Source organism: Arachis ipaensis, chromosome B2 (assembly GCF_059453495.1).
Source record: "Arachis ipaensis isolate K30076 ecotype BB chromosome B2, ASM5945349v1, whole genome shotgun sequence".
Classification (NCBI taxonomy): Eukaryota; Viridiplantae; Streptophyta; class Magnoliopsida; order Fabales; family Fabaceae; genus Arachis; species Arachis ipaensis.
In genome coordinates, this window is record NC_142437.1 from 83,930,629 (window position 1) to 83,950,180 (window position 19,552).

The following is a 19,552-nucleotide window of genomic DNA, read 5'->3' on the forward strand; positions in this document are numbered from 1 at the left end:
GAGAGTGTTATTGGCAATCACTTTTCTCATTAACCTTGCAAGTTACCTCCCCTTTTCTTGCTTCCTTTTGGTCCGGAAATCAAGCAATAAAGTGCATCAAAGCTCTAGTCCAAGTCATGAGTAATGCAACATAATATTTGTCACTAAACTTATGCAAAATCCTCATGAAATTATGTAAAATGCACAATGTATGCTTGAATCAAGGCATAAGTGAATATCTACCCAAAACTTGCTTATTTCCTAAAGAAATGCATGAAACTAACCTAAAAACAGTAAAGAAAAGGTCAGTGAAACTGGCCAAGATGCCCTGGCATCAGTTTCTATGCTTTATGCTTTGTCTATATTTTTGTCTTTATTACATGATCATTAGTGTCTAGTGTCTATGTCTTAAAGCTATGAATGTCCTATGAATCCTTCACCTTTCTTAAATAAAAGAAATGTTTTCTGAAAAAGAAAAAGAAGTACATGGATTTCGAAATTTATCTTGAAATTAGTTTAATTATTTTGATATGGTGGCAATACTTTTTGTTTTCTGAATGAATGCTTGAACAGTGCATATTTTTTATATTGTTGTTTATGAATGTTAAAATTGTTAGCACTTGAAAGAATAATGAAAAATGAGAAATGTTATTGATTGTCTGAAAAATCATAAAATTGATTCTTGAAGCAAGAAAAAGCGGTGAAAAGAAAAAGCTTGCGAAAGAAAAAAAGAAAAAATAAAAAAAAAAGCAAGCAGAAAAAGCCAGTAATCCTTTAAACCAAAAGGCAAGGGTAAAAAGGATCCAAGGCTTTGAGGATTAATGGATAGGAGGGCCCAAAGGAATAAAATCCTGGCCTAAGCGTTAAATCAAGCTGTCCCTAACCATGTGCTTGTGGCGTGAAGGTGTCAAGTGAAAAGCTTGAGACTGAGCGGTTAAAGTCGTGGTCCAAAGCAAAAAGAGTGTGCTTAAGAGCTCTGGGCACCTCTAACTGGGGACTCTAGCAAAGCTGAGTCACAATCTGAAAAGGTTCACCCAGTTATGTGTCTATGGCATTTATGTATCTGGTGGTAATACTGGAAAACAAAATGCTTAGGGTCACGGCCAAGACTCATAAAGTAGCTGTGTTCAAAAATCAACATACTGAACTAGGAGAATCAATAACACTATCTGAATTCTGAGTTCCTATGGATGCCAATCATTCTGAACTTCAAAAGATAAAGTGAGATGCCAAAACTGTTCAGAAGCAAAAAGCTACTAGCCCCGCTCATCTGATTGAAACTAATCTTCATTAATATTTTTGGAATTTATTGTATTTTCTCTTCTATTTATCCTATTTTGTTTTTAGTTTCTTGGGGACAAGCAACAATTTAAGTTTGGTATTGTGATGAGCGGATAATTTATACCTTTTTTGGCATTATTTTTACATAGTTTTTAGTATGTTTTAGTTACTTTTTATTATATTTTTATTAGTTTTTATGCAAAATCATATTTGAAGACTTTACTATGAGTTTGTGTGTTTTTTTGTGATTTCATGTATTTTCTGGCTGAAATTGAGGGACCTGAGCAAAAATCTGATTCAGAGGCTGAAAAAGGACTACAGATGCTGTTGGATTCTGAACCTCCTGCACTCGAAGTGTATTTTCTGGAGCTACCTAAGCCCAATTGGCAAGCTCTTAATTGCGTTGGAAAGTAGACATCTTGGGTTTTCCAGCAACTTATAATAGTCTATACTTTTCCTAAGATTTGATGGCCCAAACTGGTGTTCAAACACCCACCAAAGACCCTTTTTCTAGAGTAAAACGCCAGAACTGGCACCAAAACTGGAGTTAAACGCCCAAACTGGCACCCAAGCTGGCGTTTAACTCCAAGAATGGCCTATGCACGTGAAACCTTCAATGCTCAGCCCAAGCACACACCAAGTGGGCCCCGGAAGTGGATTTTTACACTATTTGTACTTAGTTATTCATTTTCTGTAATCCCTAGTAATTAGTTTAGTATAAATAGCACTTTTTACTATTGTATTAGAGGAGAATGATATTATGATCCTTGGACTTGGAGGCTGGCCACACGGCCATGCATAGACTATTTTCTCTTATGTATTTTCTACGGTGGAGTTTCTACACCTCATAGATTAAGGTGCAGAGCTCTGTGGTTCTTCATGATTTAATGCAAGTACTATCGTTTTTCTTTCAATTCAGGCCTACTTATTTTTCAAGATATACTCTCGTACTTAATTCAGTTAAGTCAGAATGAAAGGGTGACCCATGACAATCACCCACTATCTTCGTTACTCGCTTAGCCAAGACCCGCGTGCCTGACAACCACAAGCGGTCTATATGATGTTCAACGTAGTCATTGGATGACAGCCGGAGTATATTCTCTTGGGTCTCTGATCGGCAATTCGCATCGTCTTTCCTGACAACAGAGCATCCGAATCTGAGGTTAGAACCTTCGTGGTATATGCTAGAACCATTGGCAGCATTCTTGAGATCCGGAAAGTCAAACCTTGTCTGTGGTATTCCGAGTAGGATCTGGGAAGGAATGACTGTGACGAGCTTCAAACTTGCGAATGTTGGGCACAGTGACAGTGTGCAAAAGGAGAAAGAGATCCTATTCTGACGCTAGTGAGAACCGACAGATGATTAGCTGTGCGGTAGCTGTACCTGGTATTTTTCATCCGAGACGAGAAATCCGACAGTTTATTAGCCGTGCAGAGATCGTACCTGGTATTTTTCATCCGAGAGGATCATATAGCTTGCCATGGAAGGGAGCACGCATGATTGGAAGAAGACAATAGAAAAGCAGAGGTTCAGAAGCAACAAAGCATCTCCAAATGCTTATCTGAAATTTCCACCAATGAATTACATAAGTATCTTTATTTTATTTTAGGTTTTATGTATCTTTTAATTATCAAAACCTCATAACCATTTGAATCCGCCTGACTGAGATTTACAAGATGACCATAGCCTGCTTCAAGCTGACAATCTCCGTGGGATCAATCCTTAGTCACATAAGGTATTACTTGGACGACCCAGTGCACTTGCTGGTTAGTTGTGCGGAGTTGTGAAAAGTGTGAATCACAATTTCGTGCACCAATCCCCCTAAAGGGTGAATCTTTTCCCTTTTATACTTAACTTAATTTGATTTAAAACTAAAATAAAATAATAAATTCTAAAACTAAAAGATATTGTTTGTAAATAAAAATTACAAAAATAAAAGATAGATAAGATAGTAATTAAAAGCTAAGATGTTTCTGTTTTAGTGGGCTTGATGGCGCTAAACGCCAGCTGGGCATTTAACGCCCAGAGAGGCAGCTCCAATTCTTCTTTTTTTTTACACAAAACTCTTCCAAATTGCTCTGAAACTCACCTGAAATAAATAAAAACACTCAAAATAGCATCCAAAGAAGATTTTTGCACTAAAATACAATAAAACTTCACAAATTCTAACTAAAAATGACTAGAAAATAAGGGGAAAATAGGGTAAAGATGCTCACGTATCAATGTACTCAGGAGATTACCAACCTCATCAAGCTGATGTACGACCTTCCCTGGCCCAGCTACAAGAAGATCCCTGCTGAGACCAAAGAGCGATGGTTTCAAAAATGGGTGGAAATTAATTTGTTTTTAGTTTCAAACTTTTTTAGCGAGTTTATATCTTTTATTTTGCTTAACTAATTTTGAAGTTTCTTTGTACAACTGCACTTTATATGGGACGCCACTCACGATGTCCTCATTAGGAAGATCTACGACCATTGAATAGGCCGGCGGCTATAGCAGATGTTGGAGGATGTTCGTGAGGAACGGACCACCTGACGACCTGGTTCTGACCAAAAATAAAGAAGGCTCTGTTAGTTTACTAGGAGACCAATGTGAGATTCAAGCAGCGGTGTCTCACCAACAGAGCTAACAGGGCATCGGCTAGGTTGTCCAAGTATACCGGCAGTCCAGCAACCTTCATGAAGACTAAGGTCAGGTTGGCATGTAGCATCTTTGATTTTGTTATTAACCTAATTCTATTCTTTTACATATCATTACTAGGCATCATAATTATATTGTTTCAATGCAACATGTGTAGTTGAAGTCGTTGGATCGCGAGGTGACATTGGCAGAGACGTTTAAGTACACTCACACGTTAAAAGAGAATAAAGCAAGATTTGCTGATCAATGATCTCAGAATCATTATGTGAGTAAACATACATCTGATCTTCTGATAAAAAAATTAGTGATTAACTGTATAGTTGTCGTACTAATCACATTAACATGTGTTACACAAGAGTCCTAGGCGCAGAAACTAGAGGCCGCGACTCAGCAATCTTAGCAAAGTGGGGAGGACGCTACTGATGGATTTGCTGCTTCAGTCGTCGATCCTGATGCGGTTTGGCATGAGACTGCCTCAGCACCGTACAATAATCGTGTATACGGGTTGGGGTCATTCTTCGCCAGCAGCCTCTGCACCTCTATTTTGAGGCTATCATCCGCCTCTACCACCAGTCGAACCCCAGGAAAGCGTGGATTTAAGGCTGCAGGTGCAAGAGCTCACCTGCAACCTTTACCAGCAGGTTTAGGAGCTGAACAATTATGGGAAAGGTATCAAGAGATCCTCACACTGTGATGGACACCAATGACCTCCGGCTGGAGTGGAGGGAGTAGCTAAAGGGGCTTCAGCAGATGGAGGCTCAGATGGAAGTGTACCAAGCTCAGATGCGCGCCATTAGCATCATCCCTACTGATGGCAACACCGCTGCTAGTGGCAGCACTACTACTGGTGGCAGTGGTCCTGCTGGTGGCACACAGATATCACCGCCTTCTGTGCCATTTCATCAGTGCCACGAGAACGATGATGACGATAAGAACTATCTGGATCTTTAGTGATTAGTGTTTTGTTTTTTTTTTTTTTTTGTTTCATTGTATTTATTTGATTTATTTGACTTTTTATTTATTTGAATATTTTATCATTTATTTTAAATAAGAGGTATCTATTATTTATAAATTGACCATTAATCACAACTAGAAAATTGATTAATACAGACAGATTTACAGACAGATTTAGTCTTTATTACAGACGAATTTTTGGTTATCGAAGAAATTACCGACGGATTTTGTCCCTCTGTAAAAGCCCCGTCGGAAATTATTTACCGACGGATATCGGATTTTTATCCGTCGGAAAATTACCGATGGATTTTTACCAGTTACCGACGGATTTTTCCTCTGTAAATTCTCCATCCATTTCCCCGAAGGCGATGAACTTTCTGACGGATTTCTCGTCTGTAATTACAGACGGATTTTCAGATGAATTTTTTGTCTGTAATCACAGACGGATTTTCAGTCTGTAATTTGAACCTTAGAAAATCATCCCAAACTCTGAATACAGACAGAAAATCCATTTGTAAATCCGTCAGTAAGGTAAAATAGAATTTTTTTTTCAAATTTTTCCATTGCAAAATAAACCTATTTTCATACAAAATAAATATAAAAAACTCAACTCAACTCATATAAATTATATACTATTTTTTTTCCTTTGAGGTATATGAAAAATAGATTATCTATATAATATTTCTTTGCATATAACTCTACTTATTCAATAATATACAGTTATATATTCATATGGAGTGAAAATTACATCCATGTCTCAGAAACATTAGTAGAGTAGCATCCTTAGAATTTTCTTTAATCTCTTGAACAATGAAAGCTAAGCTAGAAACCACTCATATGGTAAGTGTAGAACTTTATGGCAGCTATGTACACTCTACTGATTCTACAATGTACACTATATTAAAGCTGCAATGGCCGCAACGGCAGCAGCTACGCCTGCCACGTATACTACAGCATGCAACTGAGCATTATGAGTCCTAATTTCCTGCTTTTTCCTCTCTTTTGATCCTTCAGTCATCTTCCCATTGTCCTTCCTCTCAGCAAATTCTTGTAAAGCTATTATGCAAAAATTTACAAGAAAAATAACAAAGAAAAAGAGTAATGAATGATTGAGCTTTTATCTTTAGTATATAATCATGAGGTTGAGTGTAATGTACCCCATTTCTGAGTAAGTTTTGACTGGAAATGAATTCTGAATTGATTGCTTGATGGGGTAAAAATAAGTCCTGCACATAGTGATTGACTGTTTCAAATTCCATGTGAAGTTAAAAGAATCAATTACCGTATATCTTGATCTTTTGTCAAGAATATATTTGAGCACTGCAACAGATGTGGAGAAAAAGATAAACACAGTTTCTCAATGATTTATATGATTTGTTTGACAGCATGGTGGATATATGAAATTAGCTACCTATATGCACTGATCAGAACTCAATCATTTATGTGTCCCCGTGGGAGCAATATAATGCAACAACAACTGTTCCTAATAAAAAACTAAATTTGTGATGAAACAAATTTGTAGAAGCAACTTGCTTTGTTTATTTCTCTATCTACTAATCTGGATCCCTTAATTTGCTAGCCTGCCAAAACGTTTCAATGTTCCACTACTATATATTTCTTAATAGAAATTATTATTATCCTATTATTTAATATGCAATTCCAGACATACTTTGTTCAAGTACCAATTACTTGTTTTTATTGTAAAAGCGTGTACTTTTCATTGTTCCTATCTAATCTAATATCTATATATATATAACCTTCTCTTCAACAAACACAAAGCACTACTACATGGTATCTGGAGGTATATTAATCTTTATTCTCTCATCACATCACATAAGAAGGGAGGAGGAGGGTGATATCTACATAAGAAAAAAGACTTGAAACTTTAGCAAGCAGTGAAAGAATAATAAATCATGTAACCAGTATAACAACTCACACAAAGAATATTGCCTAAATTTTTATATCAGGTATAACACATTATGAATACAAAAATAAATGAAATACAGAAACTTCATATCCCTGTCAGTCTTAACATGGGATGATTTTTCATGCCGTCTAGAATCTTGATGCTTAATTGACAAAAGTGACAAGAAGCAGCAAGATAGTCACAATCAATTTGAAGTCAAAGTATTACCTTTGATTTTCTTGATCAGCTGTTCTTCTGAGACGTGTGCTTTATACTCTAATATCAATAGAAACCTTTATAGTGCAGTAGGTGAATAGTGAATACAATTATAAACAAACAAAAAGATACTATTTTAATTTAGGAATATAATTATTACAAGTTTTGAGAGTAGAGAGTAGTGTACCTGCTACTTTAGCGGCAGCAGTTTGAATAAGGGTGAGTCCTACCATAAGAGTGTAGGCACCCCTTCCAGCTAAGGACGCTTCAGCTTCATGTGCCTCCAACAAGTTGAGATCACTTGCATTCATGTAATGATGCTCAACCGCTTCAGATGCCTTGCTTGAAAGAACAACAAGAATGCATAAGAGAATCAGCATTTTAAGAGAATGTTAACAAATAACCATAAGGACTTAAAGGTTGAAAGGCTCATTATTTGACTGAAAAGCGCATGCATGTTTTCTTATACCAAATTAATTTACCATTAATCTCCATGGATTTTGAGACCCTACAAGCTCATTCCACTTTCACACACATAAAATCTATTCCTAATTTCTCCTGAGTAATGACGACAGAAAGCCAGAAATAGGCAAAACAGCAAACAGGTAGAATGCATGCAACAAACTCTTTCAACAGAGTCCATTTCAAAATGTACCCAATCTGATTCAATTCAATGCTCAACAAATCCACTCCTTCAAACTATTAATCCACTGATCCCCTGTGAAGAGTCTGAGCTTTCGTTCTTCCTCTTGACTTGGTGCCATATTCAACAAAGTGTTTAGGAATTCTGGGGGTATTTCATTTCCTATCACCAACAAAAAATTATAAGAATTCATGCAAGTACAATATATAATTGAACGAGGAAGAAAAAACCACCTTCAAGGAGTGCATCACGAACTTCTTCTAGTGTTACATTCAATGCTTTCAACAGAATTGACAAATTCTTTGCTTTCTTTGGTTCAATGATCTGAATATATTGAGGAGTTTGTTCACGAGATTCTTTCTTCATTCCGGGTTTAGATTTTTCTTGAGCAGCATTATATCCAAAAAGCGACTCCATCATTTCTTCATTGAACCTGTCAAGAACATACCATTCAATTTAACTCAACTCAAATGTAGTTGCAACAAGAAAGCAGGAAGCAAAACTAAAAGAAATTCGAAACTTACTGGAAGGATCTTGCTTTGAGCTGATTCCAAACCATAGCCTGATCTGAGTTTGCTTGAACCTTATCTATAAACAGAAAATTTGGAAGTTTACCATATAGCCTCTATAAACAGCCTGGATCTTAGATGCCGCGGCATGTTGGTTCCTTAAAGTTGGTTCCGGTCTATAGCCAACCTCCTTGTGGTGATGAACAACCCTGGAAGAAGTAGCTTTGGGAGAGGTAGCATGCAGAGAAGGAGCCTTCAGAGACGCAGCTCTTGGAGATGGAGCCCTCGGAGAAGGAGCCCTTGGAGAAGCAGCTCTAGGAGGGACAACAGGGGCTGGTTTTGGTTGCTCGAGAGGCGTTGGAGGTCTTACAGATAGTAATTGTTGCTCTCTTTCGAAGTCGCCAAAGATAAACTTCAATCATATGACACAACTCGCGAACTTGTTAATAATCTTGCATGTTGTAAAAAGAGATTGTTGCAAATTTTGAAGAGTGAAGACAGAGTTCTATGATGATTGATTTCAAACAAAATAAACATTAGTTTGCAAATTTTGCTTCTTTTCCATATAGAAAATGAGCATAAAAACATTAGTATTCTGTTTTCTACATTTTAAATTTTCTATTACTGATTATGAAACAACTTAATTGGCATCTATCAGATCCTTTTAGTTTATGACTTTATACAACATAATTATATTCATCTACATTCTTATAGACTAGAATCCCAAAATTTAAAAATATTAGAAATGATTAAGTATTTTAATACTACTACAAGTCTCTATCAGTAACAAGAAAACCAAGCCTAATAACAACAAAAAGAAAAATCAAGAACATGCCAAACAGGATCAAGATTTTTCACATCATAAATAAATAAATAAATATAAATAAAATCACTTACATTAGGTACTTGCTTCTCCTTGGAGTGGTGTGTGAAAACCCTCGTTATTGCAGAAAACCAACTACCCTTCTTTCCCATATAAGTAGCATTAGTATCTTTTCCTATAAAGAGTTTATGATTTTAGAAAACTCCAAATATAACATGAATCCAGTGTTGTAAGATCAAAATCACATTCATTTTTATACAATCTTGGATTCTTTTAGAAAAAATAAAACTATTATCAAATCAAACTAGTGAATAGCATATCCTTATGATAATGTAGATCCACTAGTGACCCTCATAAACTCCTCAACATGTCTAGGCAAAGGAGCAGCTCCTGATAACAAGATTCGAACTCGTCCACCTAATGCTTATTTTGTCTACCAATTATTCAAACCAATAATGTATTAGCTTTTTAATTCAATCTTTCATGAGCTTTCTATCTTTCTAGTAAAGTATTGGTTAAGTTTAAAGCATACCTTATCAAACACAAGCTTATTAAACAAAGGTGCTGCTTTGTATTGTGGAAGACCCTTCTCTAGATTTCTCAACTTGCTGTTGTTAGAGTCAAGATTAGTTTACATATGAATTAGTAATTAAAACTATCAAAGAGATTAATTAGTGATAAAAAAATACTAGTTATATGCATAATGAAACAATGGTAGTTTGGAATATATATATTAACTAGTGATAAAACATACTAGTTATATGCATAATGAAACAATGTGGCAGGAACAGGTTGAATATGGTGGGAGGTATGAAACATGCTAAAATGGTAAAGAGTAGAGTTCTGAAACCAGATTGCTAATGGACACACACGTCAGAATGCCAATAATAAAACAATTTTGCTGCTTTTTTGCAACCAATTTTGCTATGCAATGAAACCATACACTTACCATCAAACTGCTCAAAGAGATCCTTGCTGTTCTTTGCCACATCTTCCTCTGCTGCAACACGAGCAGAATTGATCTCCATGCCATGTTGCTCATTGCTATTAGAAGCATTACTGTACACAAGTGATTGATATTGCATCAGTTGATCACAAAAGTATTAGTTTAAGAGCGGATTACGACTGGATGAAGCACATTTTCAATAAGCATGGGCTTTACTGATAGTTATTCTCAGTTTCTCATAATCAATTCACTAGATACCTGATTAGTGACACTGCTGCAGAAATATTTTTGGACTCTTTCTCATTTACAGCCTCATGAGTCCTCTTAATATGCTCTAAAGCTGATCCAGTGGTACTTACACTACAGATATAAAATATTTTTCACATACCATAGATAAAGCCAGCTAAATCTCTGTATCTAATATGCCTTGTTCACCAAATTCATGGAGCTTAGCAAGAAGAGCATTGGCGTAGAGAGAAATTGCAGTTGCAAGAATCAATAGACAACAGTTTCTTAATCAGATGCTGTGCTGCAGATTAGACTTGATATTCAACAACCCTATCAATCAACAATTATATAATAAAGTTACACACTAGTATCACATGAATCACATGAATCACACAAAATATTGCATTTAGGTCAAAAAAAGCTTTCGATTGTAGAAAAAAATTCATCAAAATCAGAGTAAACACATAGATTCACGAAGCACAAAAGCAGAGTATGATAAACCTAGCTAAAACTGGCGCAGAAAAATTGAGCCCTAAGATTTATCACGAAGAACAGAATCACAAAATCAGGATATATATACCTGAAATTCGAGATGATTACGAGAAGAACCGAGAGAGCGAGTTGTTGAGATTAGATGGAAGAGGCGCCAGAGGGAGCAGATGCGATGAGAGCGGCGGCGGAGAGAGCTCGTGTGACGCAAGGGATGACAGAGAGAGATCGTGCGATGCCATTGGCGGCGGAACCGGCAGCGGCAGAAGCAGCTCGTGCAACGGAGAGAAGAAGCAACTGTACGACGGAGAGAGGAAGAAGCACCTAAAGGTAGGTAGGAGTTGGCAGCTGTGTTTATTTGTGAATGGATTTCGGGAGAGAGGGGATAGATTAGGTCAAAGTTAAAATCTTCAGACGGAAAATTTTAAATTATAGACGGATTTTCCATCTGTAATCATTTTTCACGAAAAAAAAATTAATTTTTCCGACGGAATTATCGACGGATTCTCTTTTCCGTCTGTAATTTATGCTAATTTATTTTTTTTGTTTTCCGACAAAAAAATCCCTCTGAAATTTTGTCTGTATTTCCATGGGATAAAATCCGTCAGAAATATCCGTCTGTAATAACTAGTTTTCTAGTAGTAAATTGTGTGAAAAATAAATTTAAATAAAAAATTAAAATTTACCATTTATTTCACAAATTTTTTTTAAAAAAATTAACATTACCGTCAGATTTACCGAGTGAATAATCCGATGGTAATAATGTAGGAAACAACATATTGTACTGCCAAAATTATTGTTGAAAAAATTTACCGGTAACAAAATAGTATTTCGAGCAGGTAATCCATCGCAAAATCCAACGATGATTACCGTCAGACTAAAAAATTCTAACGGTAAATATTTACTAGCAAGGTTTATATTATCTGATTTCTTTCGATGGTAACTTAATTTTTACCGACGAATTTTGTTCGTTCTTTCGATAAAAAATTCAATGATACTCAACGATTTTTTTATAGTACAGTTCTATTTGTATTTTATTTCGAATAAATATAAAACAACTGTATTCAATACACTTATTATATAACAACGATGACAGTATTATACTAAAATTATAAAATTTATAATTATAAAATATTATTTTTAATTTATCATGTGAAATTAAAATGTAAGATGTACGGATTTAATATATATATATATATATCCCTTCACGGTCTGGTTTTATATCATTCTATTCCAGGTACGCAAGTGTGGTAACGCTTGTCCCTTTCTACTTGAGTCTATCTCTTCAGTCTTGAGTCTTGAGGCTCTTTCAATTCTTTTTCAAAAGTTTCTGGATCTTTTCACCACATACAGTGTCTCGAACACATTACTTTAATCATACTCTCATATTTCAGTCAGCGTTAACTAACTAATTAACTTGCTTTAATATATATTTTATTATTTTATTACGAATTACAATTTACATAATGTAATATATATGAATGTGTACTGTGTGAATTGTGAACGCAGTAGTTAGGAGGAATTGAAGGAGAGAACGAAGGCACGCACGTGATTTTAGTGACAGTTAAGATAAGATGTGGAAGTTGAAGATAGCAGAAGGAGGAGAGAATTTGGTTTCAGAGAACAACTTCATTGGAAGACAACACTGGGAGTTTGATCCAAATGCTGGAACACCTCAAGAACGTGCTGAGGTTGAAAGGCTCCGCCAACAGTTCACAAAAAACAGATTTTTCATCAGACAGAGCTCTGATCTCTTAATGAGAATGCAGGTATGAGTATAATATTTGTTATCAATTCAAATGTTACGTTTTTAATATATATATATATATATATATATATATATATATATATATATATATATATATATATAGTTTCATTACATTATTTAATTTAGAAAAAATATAGGTAATCAACAAGATTTTTGAACAATGTGTAATCAATGTGAATTAATAGGGTTAAAAGAGTAAATTTAATTAGTAGCATTAAATTAAGATATAGTATATTTTCATTTGATTAATGGTTGTTCATGTTGTTCAAAATTTTCATTATTCTCCTAGCACTCCCCTTTAATTTATTACAACCAGACCAAGTATACATAAAAATTAGTCCGTTATGTAATTTTATATAAAGAAAAATGTTACAAAGTCATAAAAATTTATTATTTTTTGTTATTATTTTTATTTATTAATTCAATTTTTTAATTTAATAATTTAATAATATAATTTATCTTATATTTTTAAATATTAAAGTTATTATTTTTATTTATTAATTTAATTTTTTAGTTTAATAATTTAATAACATAATTTATCTTATATTTTTAAATATTAATAACTATTTAATAGTTAAAAATAATAAATTTTAATAATTTTTTAATATTTTTTTATATATAAATATATATATTATTTAATTATTTTTAATATATATTTTATATTTTAATATATATTTTATACAAATAATTAATTTTAATAGTTAATTAGATAATATTTTTGTATTTATTGCTATGAATTGACGTGATTAAGCCAACAACTTTTTAGCAAACATATATTCAATAGTTTTAAGTTCGTTCTTTTTATTTCACAAAATAGACAAAAATCTTATATAGATTCATGATTAATTGGTTTTCTTGTTTTTCGCTTATGTTGCTTACCTGTTTCCTACAATATTAACGATATTTTAGCATGTCTTATTAGTTATTACCAAATAGTGTACTGATAGATTATTAACTCGCAGTTAAAAAAAGAAAACAATTTTCAAACGATTCTGGCGAAGGTGGAAGTCGGAGATGAAGAGGACGTAACAGCAGGTATAGTAGTGTTTGCGGTGCAGAGGTATATATTCACGGGTATCGATAAAAATGGATCAGATCCGATCCGATTATATTAATTCTACATTTGACAAGGATTCAAGTCAGATCCCATTAAACTTAACCTCAATTAATTTGGATATTGGTTTAGGATCATAGAGTCCAAATTAACTCTATTTACGGATTAGATTATATTAATTTAAAATATATTATAGAGAGTTATTTAGTAACTCTAATTTTAGTGACTAAAAGTGACATAAATTTAATTTATAAGTAAAATATTAATACATAGTAAGAAATTAAATCTAATATTAAAATAATTCTCTTTTCTCTTATAATTTTTTATAATTATTTTTATCAAAATAATTTTAAAATAATTTTTTTAATTATATTAATAATTATTATTTTATTATTATTTTTATTTTTAAAAATAATTTTTATAATTATTTTTATGATTATTTTATTAAAATAATTTTTTATAATTATTTTTTATTATTATTATTTTAATAATTTCTAAAAATAAAATCAAAATTATTTTTTAATTATTTTTTAAAATAATTTTTATAATTATTTTTATCAAAATAATTTTTTTTTGGTAATTTTGAGAAACTAACACCAAAATGATATTTTCTCTCTCTTATAATTTCTTATGAATATTTTTATCAAAATAATTTTTTATACTTATTTTTATAAAATAATTTCAAAAAATTAACACCAAAATGATTCTCTCTCATATAATTTTTTATAATTATTTTTACCAAAATAATTTTTCATGCTTCTCACTTGTCCAATCTTGACCATTGTGATTTCACAAATTTATCTCCATGATTTATTATTTTGAATATAAGATTGGAAATATTTAGACAAATTTGTGAAATCACAACTTTTGTCAAGATTGAACAAGTGGGAAGCATGAGAAATTATTTTGATAAAAATAATTATAAAAAATTATAAGACAAAGAGAAAATTGTTTTGGTGTTTGTTTTTTGAAATTATTTTATAAAAATAATTATAAAAAATTATTTTGATAAAAATAATTATAAAAAATTATAAGAGAGAGAATCATTTTGGCGTTAGTTTTTTGAAATTGCAAAAAAATAATTATAAAAAAATTATTTTGGTAAAAACAATAATAAAAAATATTTTTTTTAAAATAAAAATAATTAAAAAATAATTTTGATTTTATTTTTAGAAATAATTAAAAAATAAAAATAATTATAAAAAATTATTTTAATAAAAATAATCATAAAAATAATTATAATAATTTTCTTAAAAATTTTAGAAATAATTAAAAAATAAAAATAATTATAAAAAATCATTTTAATAAAAATAATCATAAAAATAATTATAATAATTTTCTTAAAAATAAAAATAATAATAATTATAAATATAATTAAAAAAATATTTTGGTATTATTTTTTTGAAATAATTTTGGCAAAAATAATTATAAAAAATTATAAGAAAAAAAGAAAATCTTTTTTGTGTTGGATTTGATTTTCTTATCATATTTCAATATTTTACTACACTACAAGAAAAAAGGTCTATGATCACGGTAAAAAACTGTGACCATAGCTAGTGAAAAAGAGTGATCATAAATCTATGGTCACGGTTTTGGACTTATGGTCACGGTTTTTTACTGTGGCCTATTCCGCCGTTGTCATAGGTCTATGGTCATGGTTTTTTTACCTATGGCACGGTTTCTATAGTCATGGTTACAATTTTCAAATTCTGACACTTTAGGCCACGGTTTTTAACCGTGACCATAGGGCAATCTATGGTCACGCATAAAAACCGTGACCATAGCCATATCTATGGTCATCATTCCTTAAAACCGTGACCATAGCTTCTATGGTCACCCCTCCTCAAAACCGTGACCATAGCCTTATCTATGGTCACGGTTTTTGCCGTGACCATAGCTCTATGGTTACCCCACCTTAAAACCGTGACCATAGCCTCTATGGTCACCCCACTTAAAACCGTGACTATAGCCTTTATGGTCACCCCTCCTTAAAATCGTGACCATAACCCTCACCGTGACCATAGACTCTATGGTCACCCCACCTTAAAACCGTGACCATAGGCTTATCTATGGTCACGGTTTTTCACCGTGACCATAGCTTATCTATGGTCACCCCACAAAACCGTGACTATAGAATAACAATTTAGAATTTAAATATAATATTGTAAGGATTATTTTTAGAACAGATAAAATTTTATTTATCAAGATAGAAGATATCATTGAGTTCAAATAATTATTTCTAATTTAAATTATAAAGTAAACATACTAATTACATTTTATAAAATACAGTTAAATTCAAAATATCAAATACCTAAATTAAATGATATGACCTTTCATTATTTTTCCATCATAACTTTAATTTCAATTTAAATTTAATTATATAACACTTCCATTATTAAGTTATTAAATTATTTTTTATGTTATTAAGTTTTAAATATTTTTTTAATTTAAAATTAACAGTGTTCAACTTAATTTTTTATTTATAAAATTAAATTTAAAATTTTAATATTTAAAATAAATCATATAAAATTATTATCAGTTTTTAATTATTAAAATTTTTAAAAGATAAAATATTTAAAATTATAGGCCCTTTTAGGTTACCCTTTTTTGAAAAACCGTGACCATAACTCTTTTTTGGTCACTGTAAAAAACCGTGACCATAGACCCCTCTAGGTCACCCCTAAACCCGTGACTATAGACCCTTTTAATTTAGGCCAGTCCTAAAACCGTGACTATAGACCCCTTTAGGCCACCTCCCAAAACTGTGACCATAGACCCTTTTAGATCACCCCCAAAACCGTGACCATAGACCCCCTTTAGGTCACCCCCCAAAACTGTGACCATAAACCCTTTTAAGTCACCTTTTTTTGAAAAACCGTGACCATAGTCTCTTTTTGGTCACTGTAAAAAACTATGACAATTGACCCCTTTAGGTCACCCCTAAAACCGTGACCATAGACCCTTTTAGGCCACCCCCTAAAACTGTGACCATAAACCCTTTATTTAGGCCACCTCCTAAAACCGTGACCAGACCCCTTTTAGGTCACCCCCCAAAACCGTGACCATAGATCCTTTTAGGTCACCCTTTTTTGAAAAACCATGACCATAGCCCCTTTTTTGTCACTGCAAAAAACTGTTACCATAGACCCCTTTAGGTCACCCCCAAAACCGTGACCATAGACCCTTTTAGGCCACCTCCCAAAATTGTGACCATAAACCCCTTTAGGCCTCCCCCAAAATCGTGACCATAGACCCTTTTAGGTCACCTTTTTTTGAAAAACCGTGACCATAGACCCTTTTTGGTCACTGTAAAAAACCGTGACCATAGACCCCTTTAGGCCACCCCTCAAAACCGTAACCATAGACCCTTTTAGGCCACCATTTTTTAAAAAACCATGACCATAGGTACTCTATGGTCATCATTTCCAAAAAAACCGTGACCATAGAGGGTCTATAGTCACAGTTTTTTACCGTGACCAAAAAAATCGTGGCCATAGACCCAAAATATTATAGTGACTTGTAAATCAAATTCATATCAATCTTAATCACCAAAACTAAAGTCACCAAAAAAACTTCCCATAATAATATATATACATAATTATATCCCTAACCCTAATAATGATTACCAATCTAAAAATATAATAATAGTTATACTTAATAAAATATATATAATTTGATGACTTATGTAATTGCTTATTACGTGAATTACTTTGTGATCTTGTCTTGTTTGTTAAACTTTAAATATATTAGTGGGCCAAATTATGATGTTTATTTAAATATAAATTTGATGAAGTATTGTTTTTAATATTTTACTACATATTATTTATAGAAATATATTTTTTATTTTATTTTATTATTTTCAACCTTTTTAATTTTATTTTCAATCGGATATCTGATTGATCTTAACCGATTTAATTTTAGTCTATTCAATTCAAATTGGTTGGATCTATTCACAAAAAACTCTTAAATTTAAATTCTAGACTAACCTAAACTAATTAAAATTTAATTGGTTTGATTTTTATTCTTTCGTAGTTTCATAAATCCAAATTATTCCGGCCCATGAAAACTCCTAGGTGCAATTTAAGTTGGTTTTAAAGAAAAAATCAATCTAATTTAAAGTATATAATTTGTTGTAATTTGAATTAGATCGATTTGACAAATCCAATTCAATTAGACTTTGTAGTTTTGATTGAATCAATTTATTCTTTCTTCGAAAAATATAATTTTACATTTATTTATTAAAAAATAAAATAAATTTAACTTGATCAAATAAATAAATAAATTTGACATTCTCAAAAGCTCAGTAAATAATAATAATACATAAAAATGATAAAAATATGCAACAAATTAAATATATTATAAACAAAATCTTAAATTTAATAATAATAATAATAATAATAATAATAATAATAATAATATATCATATTATACCGTTTAAATTAAATTGAATCAATTTTAAAAAAATATATCTAGAATTTGATCTAATCTATTTAATTTATTAAAAATAAAACCCAATCAAATATTAATATAATTTTAATTCGTTTTTAATTTGAATTAAATTAGGTAAACATTTTTATTTAGATGGATTTAGATTTTAATTAACTATTCTAATTGCAGGAGTAATGATTACAACAATGAGAAGGGCTCTCACTTTCTATTCCTCTATTCAAGCACATGATGGCCACTGGGCTGGAGATTTTGGTGGTCCTTTGTTCTTGGTGCAACCATTGGTAAGATTTATTTTAATTTCAGCAGCCTTGCTATTTGATATCTATGTATCACATAGATTTTATAATTTTTCACATAGCAAATTAACATAATATTAATTATTTTTCAATTACAGCACTATTTCGGAAACGATACTATTCTCTCCCAATTTTCATCATATCTCGCATAACACTAACAGTTTAACACTGTAACTTCAAACTACACAATGCAGACTTTATAAATTTAATGTCCACAAGAAAAAAAATCCTCAACTTATTCTCAATCAATTTATATTCAGAAAACTAATGCTTATGTCTTTCAACTAGTTGTCGTCTTCGATGAATCCCATGAATCTAGACAGCAAGTCTGATTTATTAAAACTCGTCGTCATCGTTGCCATCTCCCTCCTCCTCTGCCCTAACATCTCCATGACCACATTGTCCACCACTCCCATCACTTTCTTCAACTTCTTCTCCGAACCAATGTTCAGTAATCGCTTTAGTTTTCATATGAGCGGCAACGGCGACATTGCTCGTTGTAATAGCTTGGATGCGAGGTCGAAACTGTCTGCCAACTTGGACTTTGGGAAAGAAGGAATGAAGCACTCGGTGTCTATTTCAAATGAGAATTTGCATATGATGTCGAAGGAGAATCTTCTCATGATGTTCTAATGTCCAACAATCTATATTGCTTGCCAGAGAGTGGTGAAAGGCGTGCCTTTAGAGTAGTTGTGAAACTTGGTCTTGAGGATGTTGTGGACATTGTCGGGGTTGGAGGTGATGTTATCAAAGACATGAAAGTGGATGCTTTTGGTGGGTGAAGTGCAGAGGAGGTAGATGTACCAGTCACAAAGATTTAAGAAGTGTGTGGTTCATGACATGTTGAGGTAGGTGCCACACGTGTGACAATTACACCATGGCTTAATCTTGGAGCTAAAGAGGAGGAAAGGAAAGATGGAAAAGAAGAATGTGAAGGTGAAGAAGGAGAGTATGAATGTTAGGGTTATGCGAGATATGATAAAAATTGGGGAAGAATAGTGTCGTTTTCGAATAGAGGGGTCAGGGATCATTTTGTCCCTTGTTAGAGTTGTCAGTGATTATTTTGTCCCATGTTAGAGTTTTCAGGGACCATTTTATCTTCCGTTAGAGTTGACGGAGGCAAGAACCTAAGTGACTGACGAAATTAATTATTAAGAATCAATTTAGTAATTAATTTTAGTTAGGGACTAAAATATTTTATTTGAAATTTTTTTAGGACCAAAATGAATATATACTCTGCTTTTTAAAAGTACAGACACTTCATTTTATATAAATGAAGAAGATCATGTGTTTGTATGTAGTTTTGAAAATTTAGAAATATATACTTTTGAAAGTTATTGAAAAGGTATTTTTTTTAAGTTAATTATGTT

General features: G+C 32.3%; 1 protein-coding gene across 1 annotated transcript in view; it reads left to right on the forward strand.

Moving 5' to 3' along the window:
- Positions 1-12,189: 12,189 nt before the first annotated feature.
- Positions 12,190-19,552, forward strand: part of LOC107625408 (lupeol synthase-like) — a 41,865-nt gene continuing 34,502 nt past the window's right edge. Inside the window, exons 1-3 of the mRNA XM_088503425.1 lie at positions 12,190-12,384; positions 13,346-13,418; positions 18,055-18,167. Coding sequence (XP_088359551.1) covers positions 12,190-12,384; positions 13,346-13,418; positions 18,055-18,167 — 381 coding nt within the window. The remainder of the gene's footprint in view (positions 12,385-13,345; positions 13,419-18,054; positions 18,168-19,552) is intronic.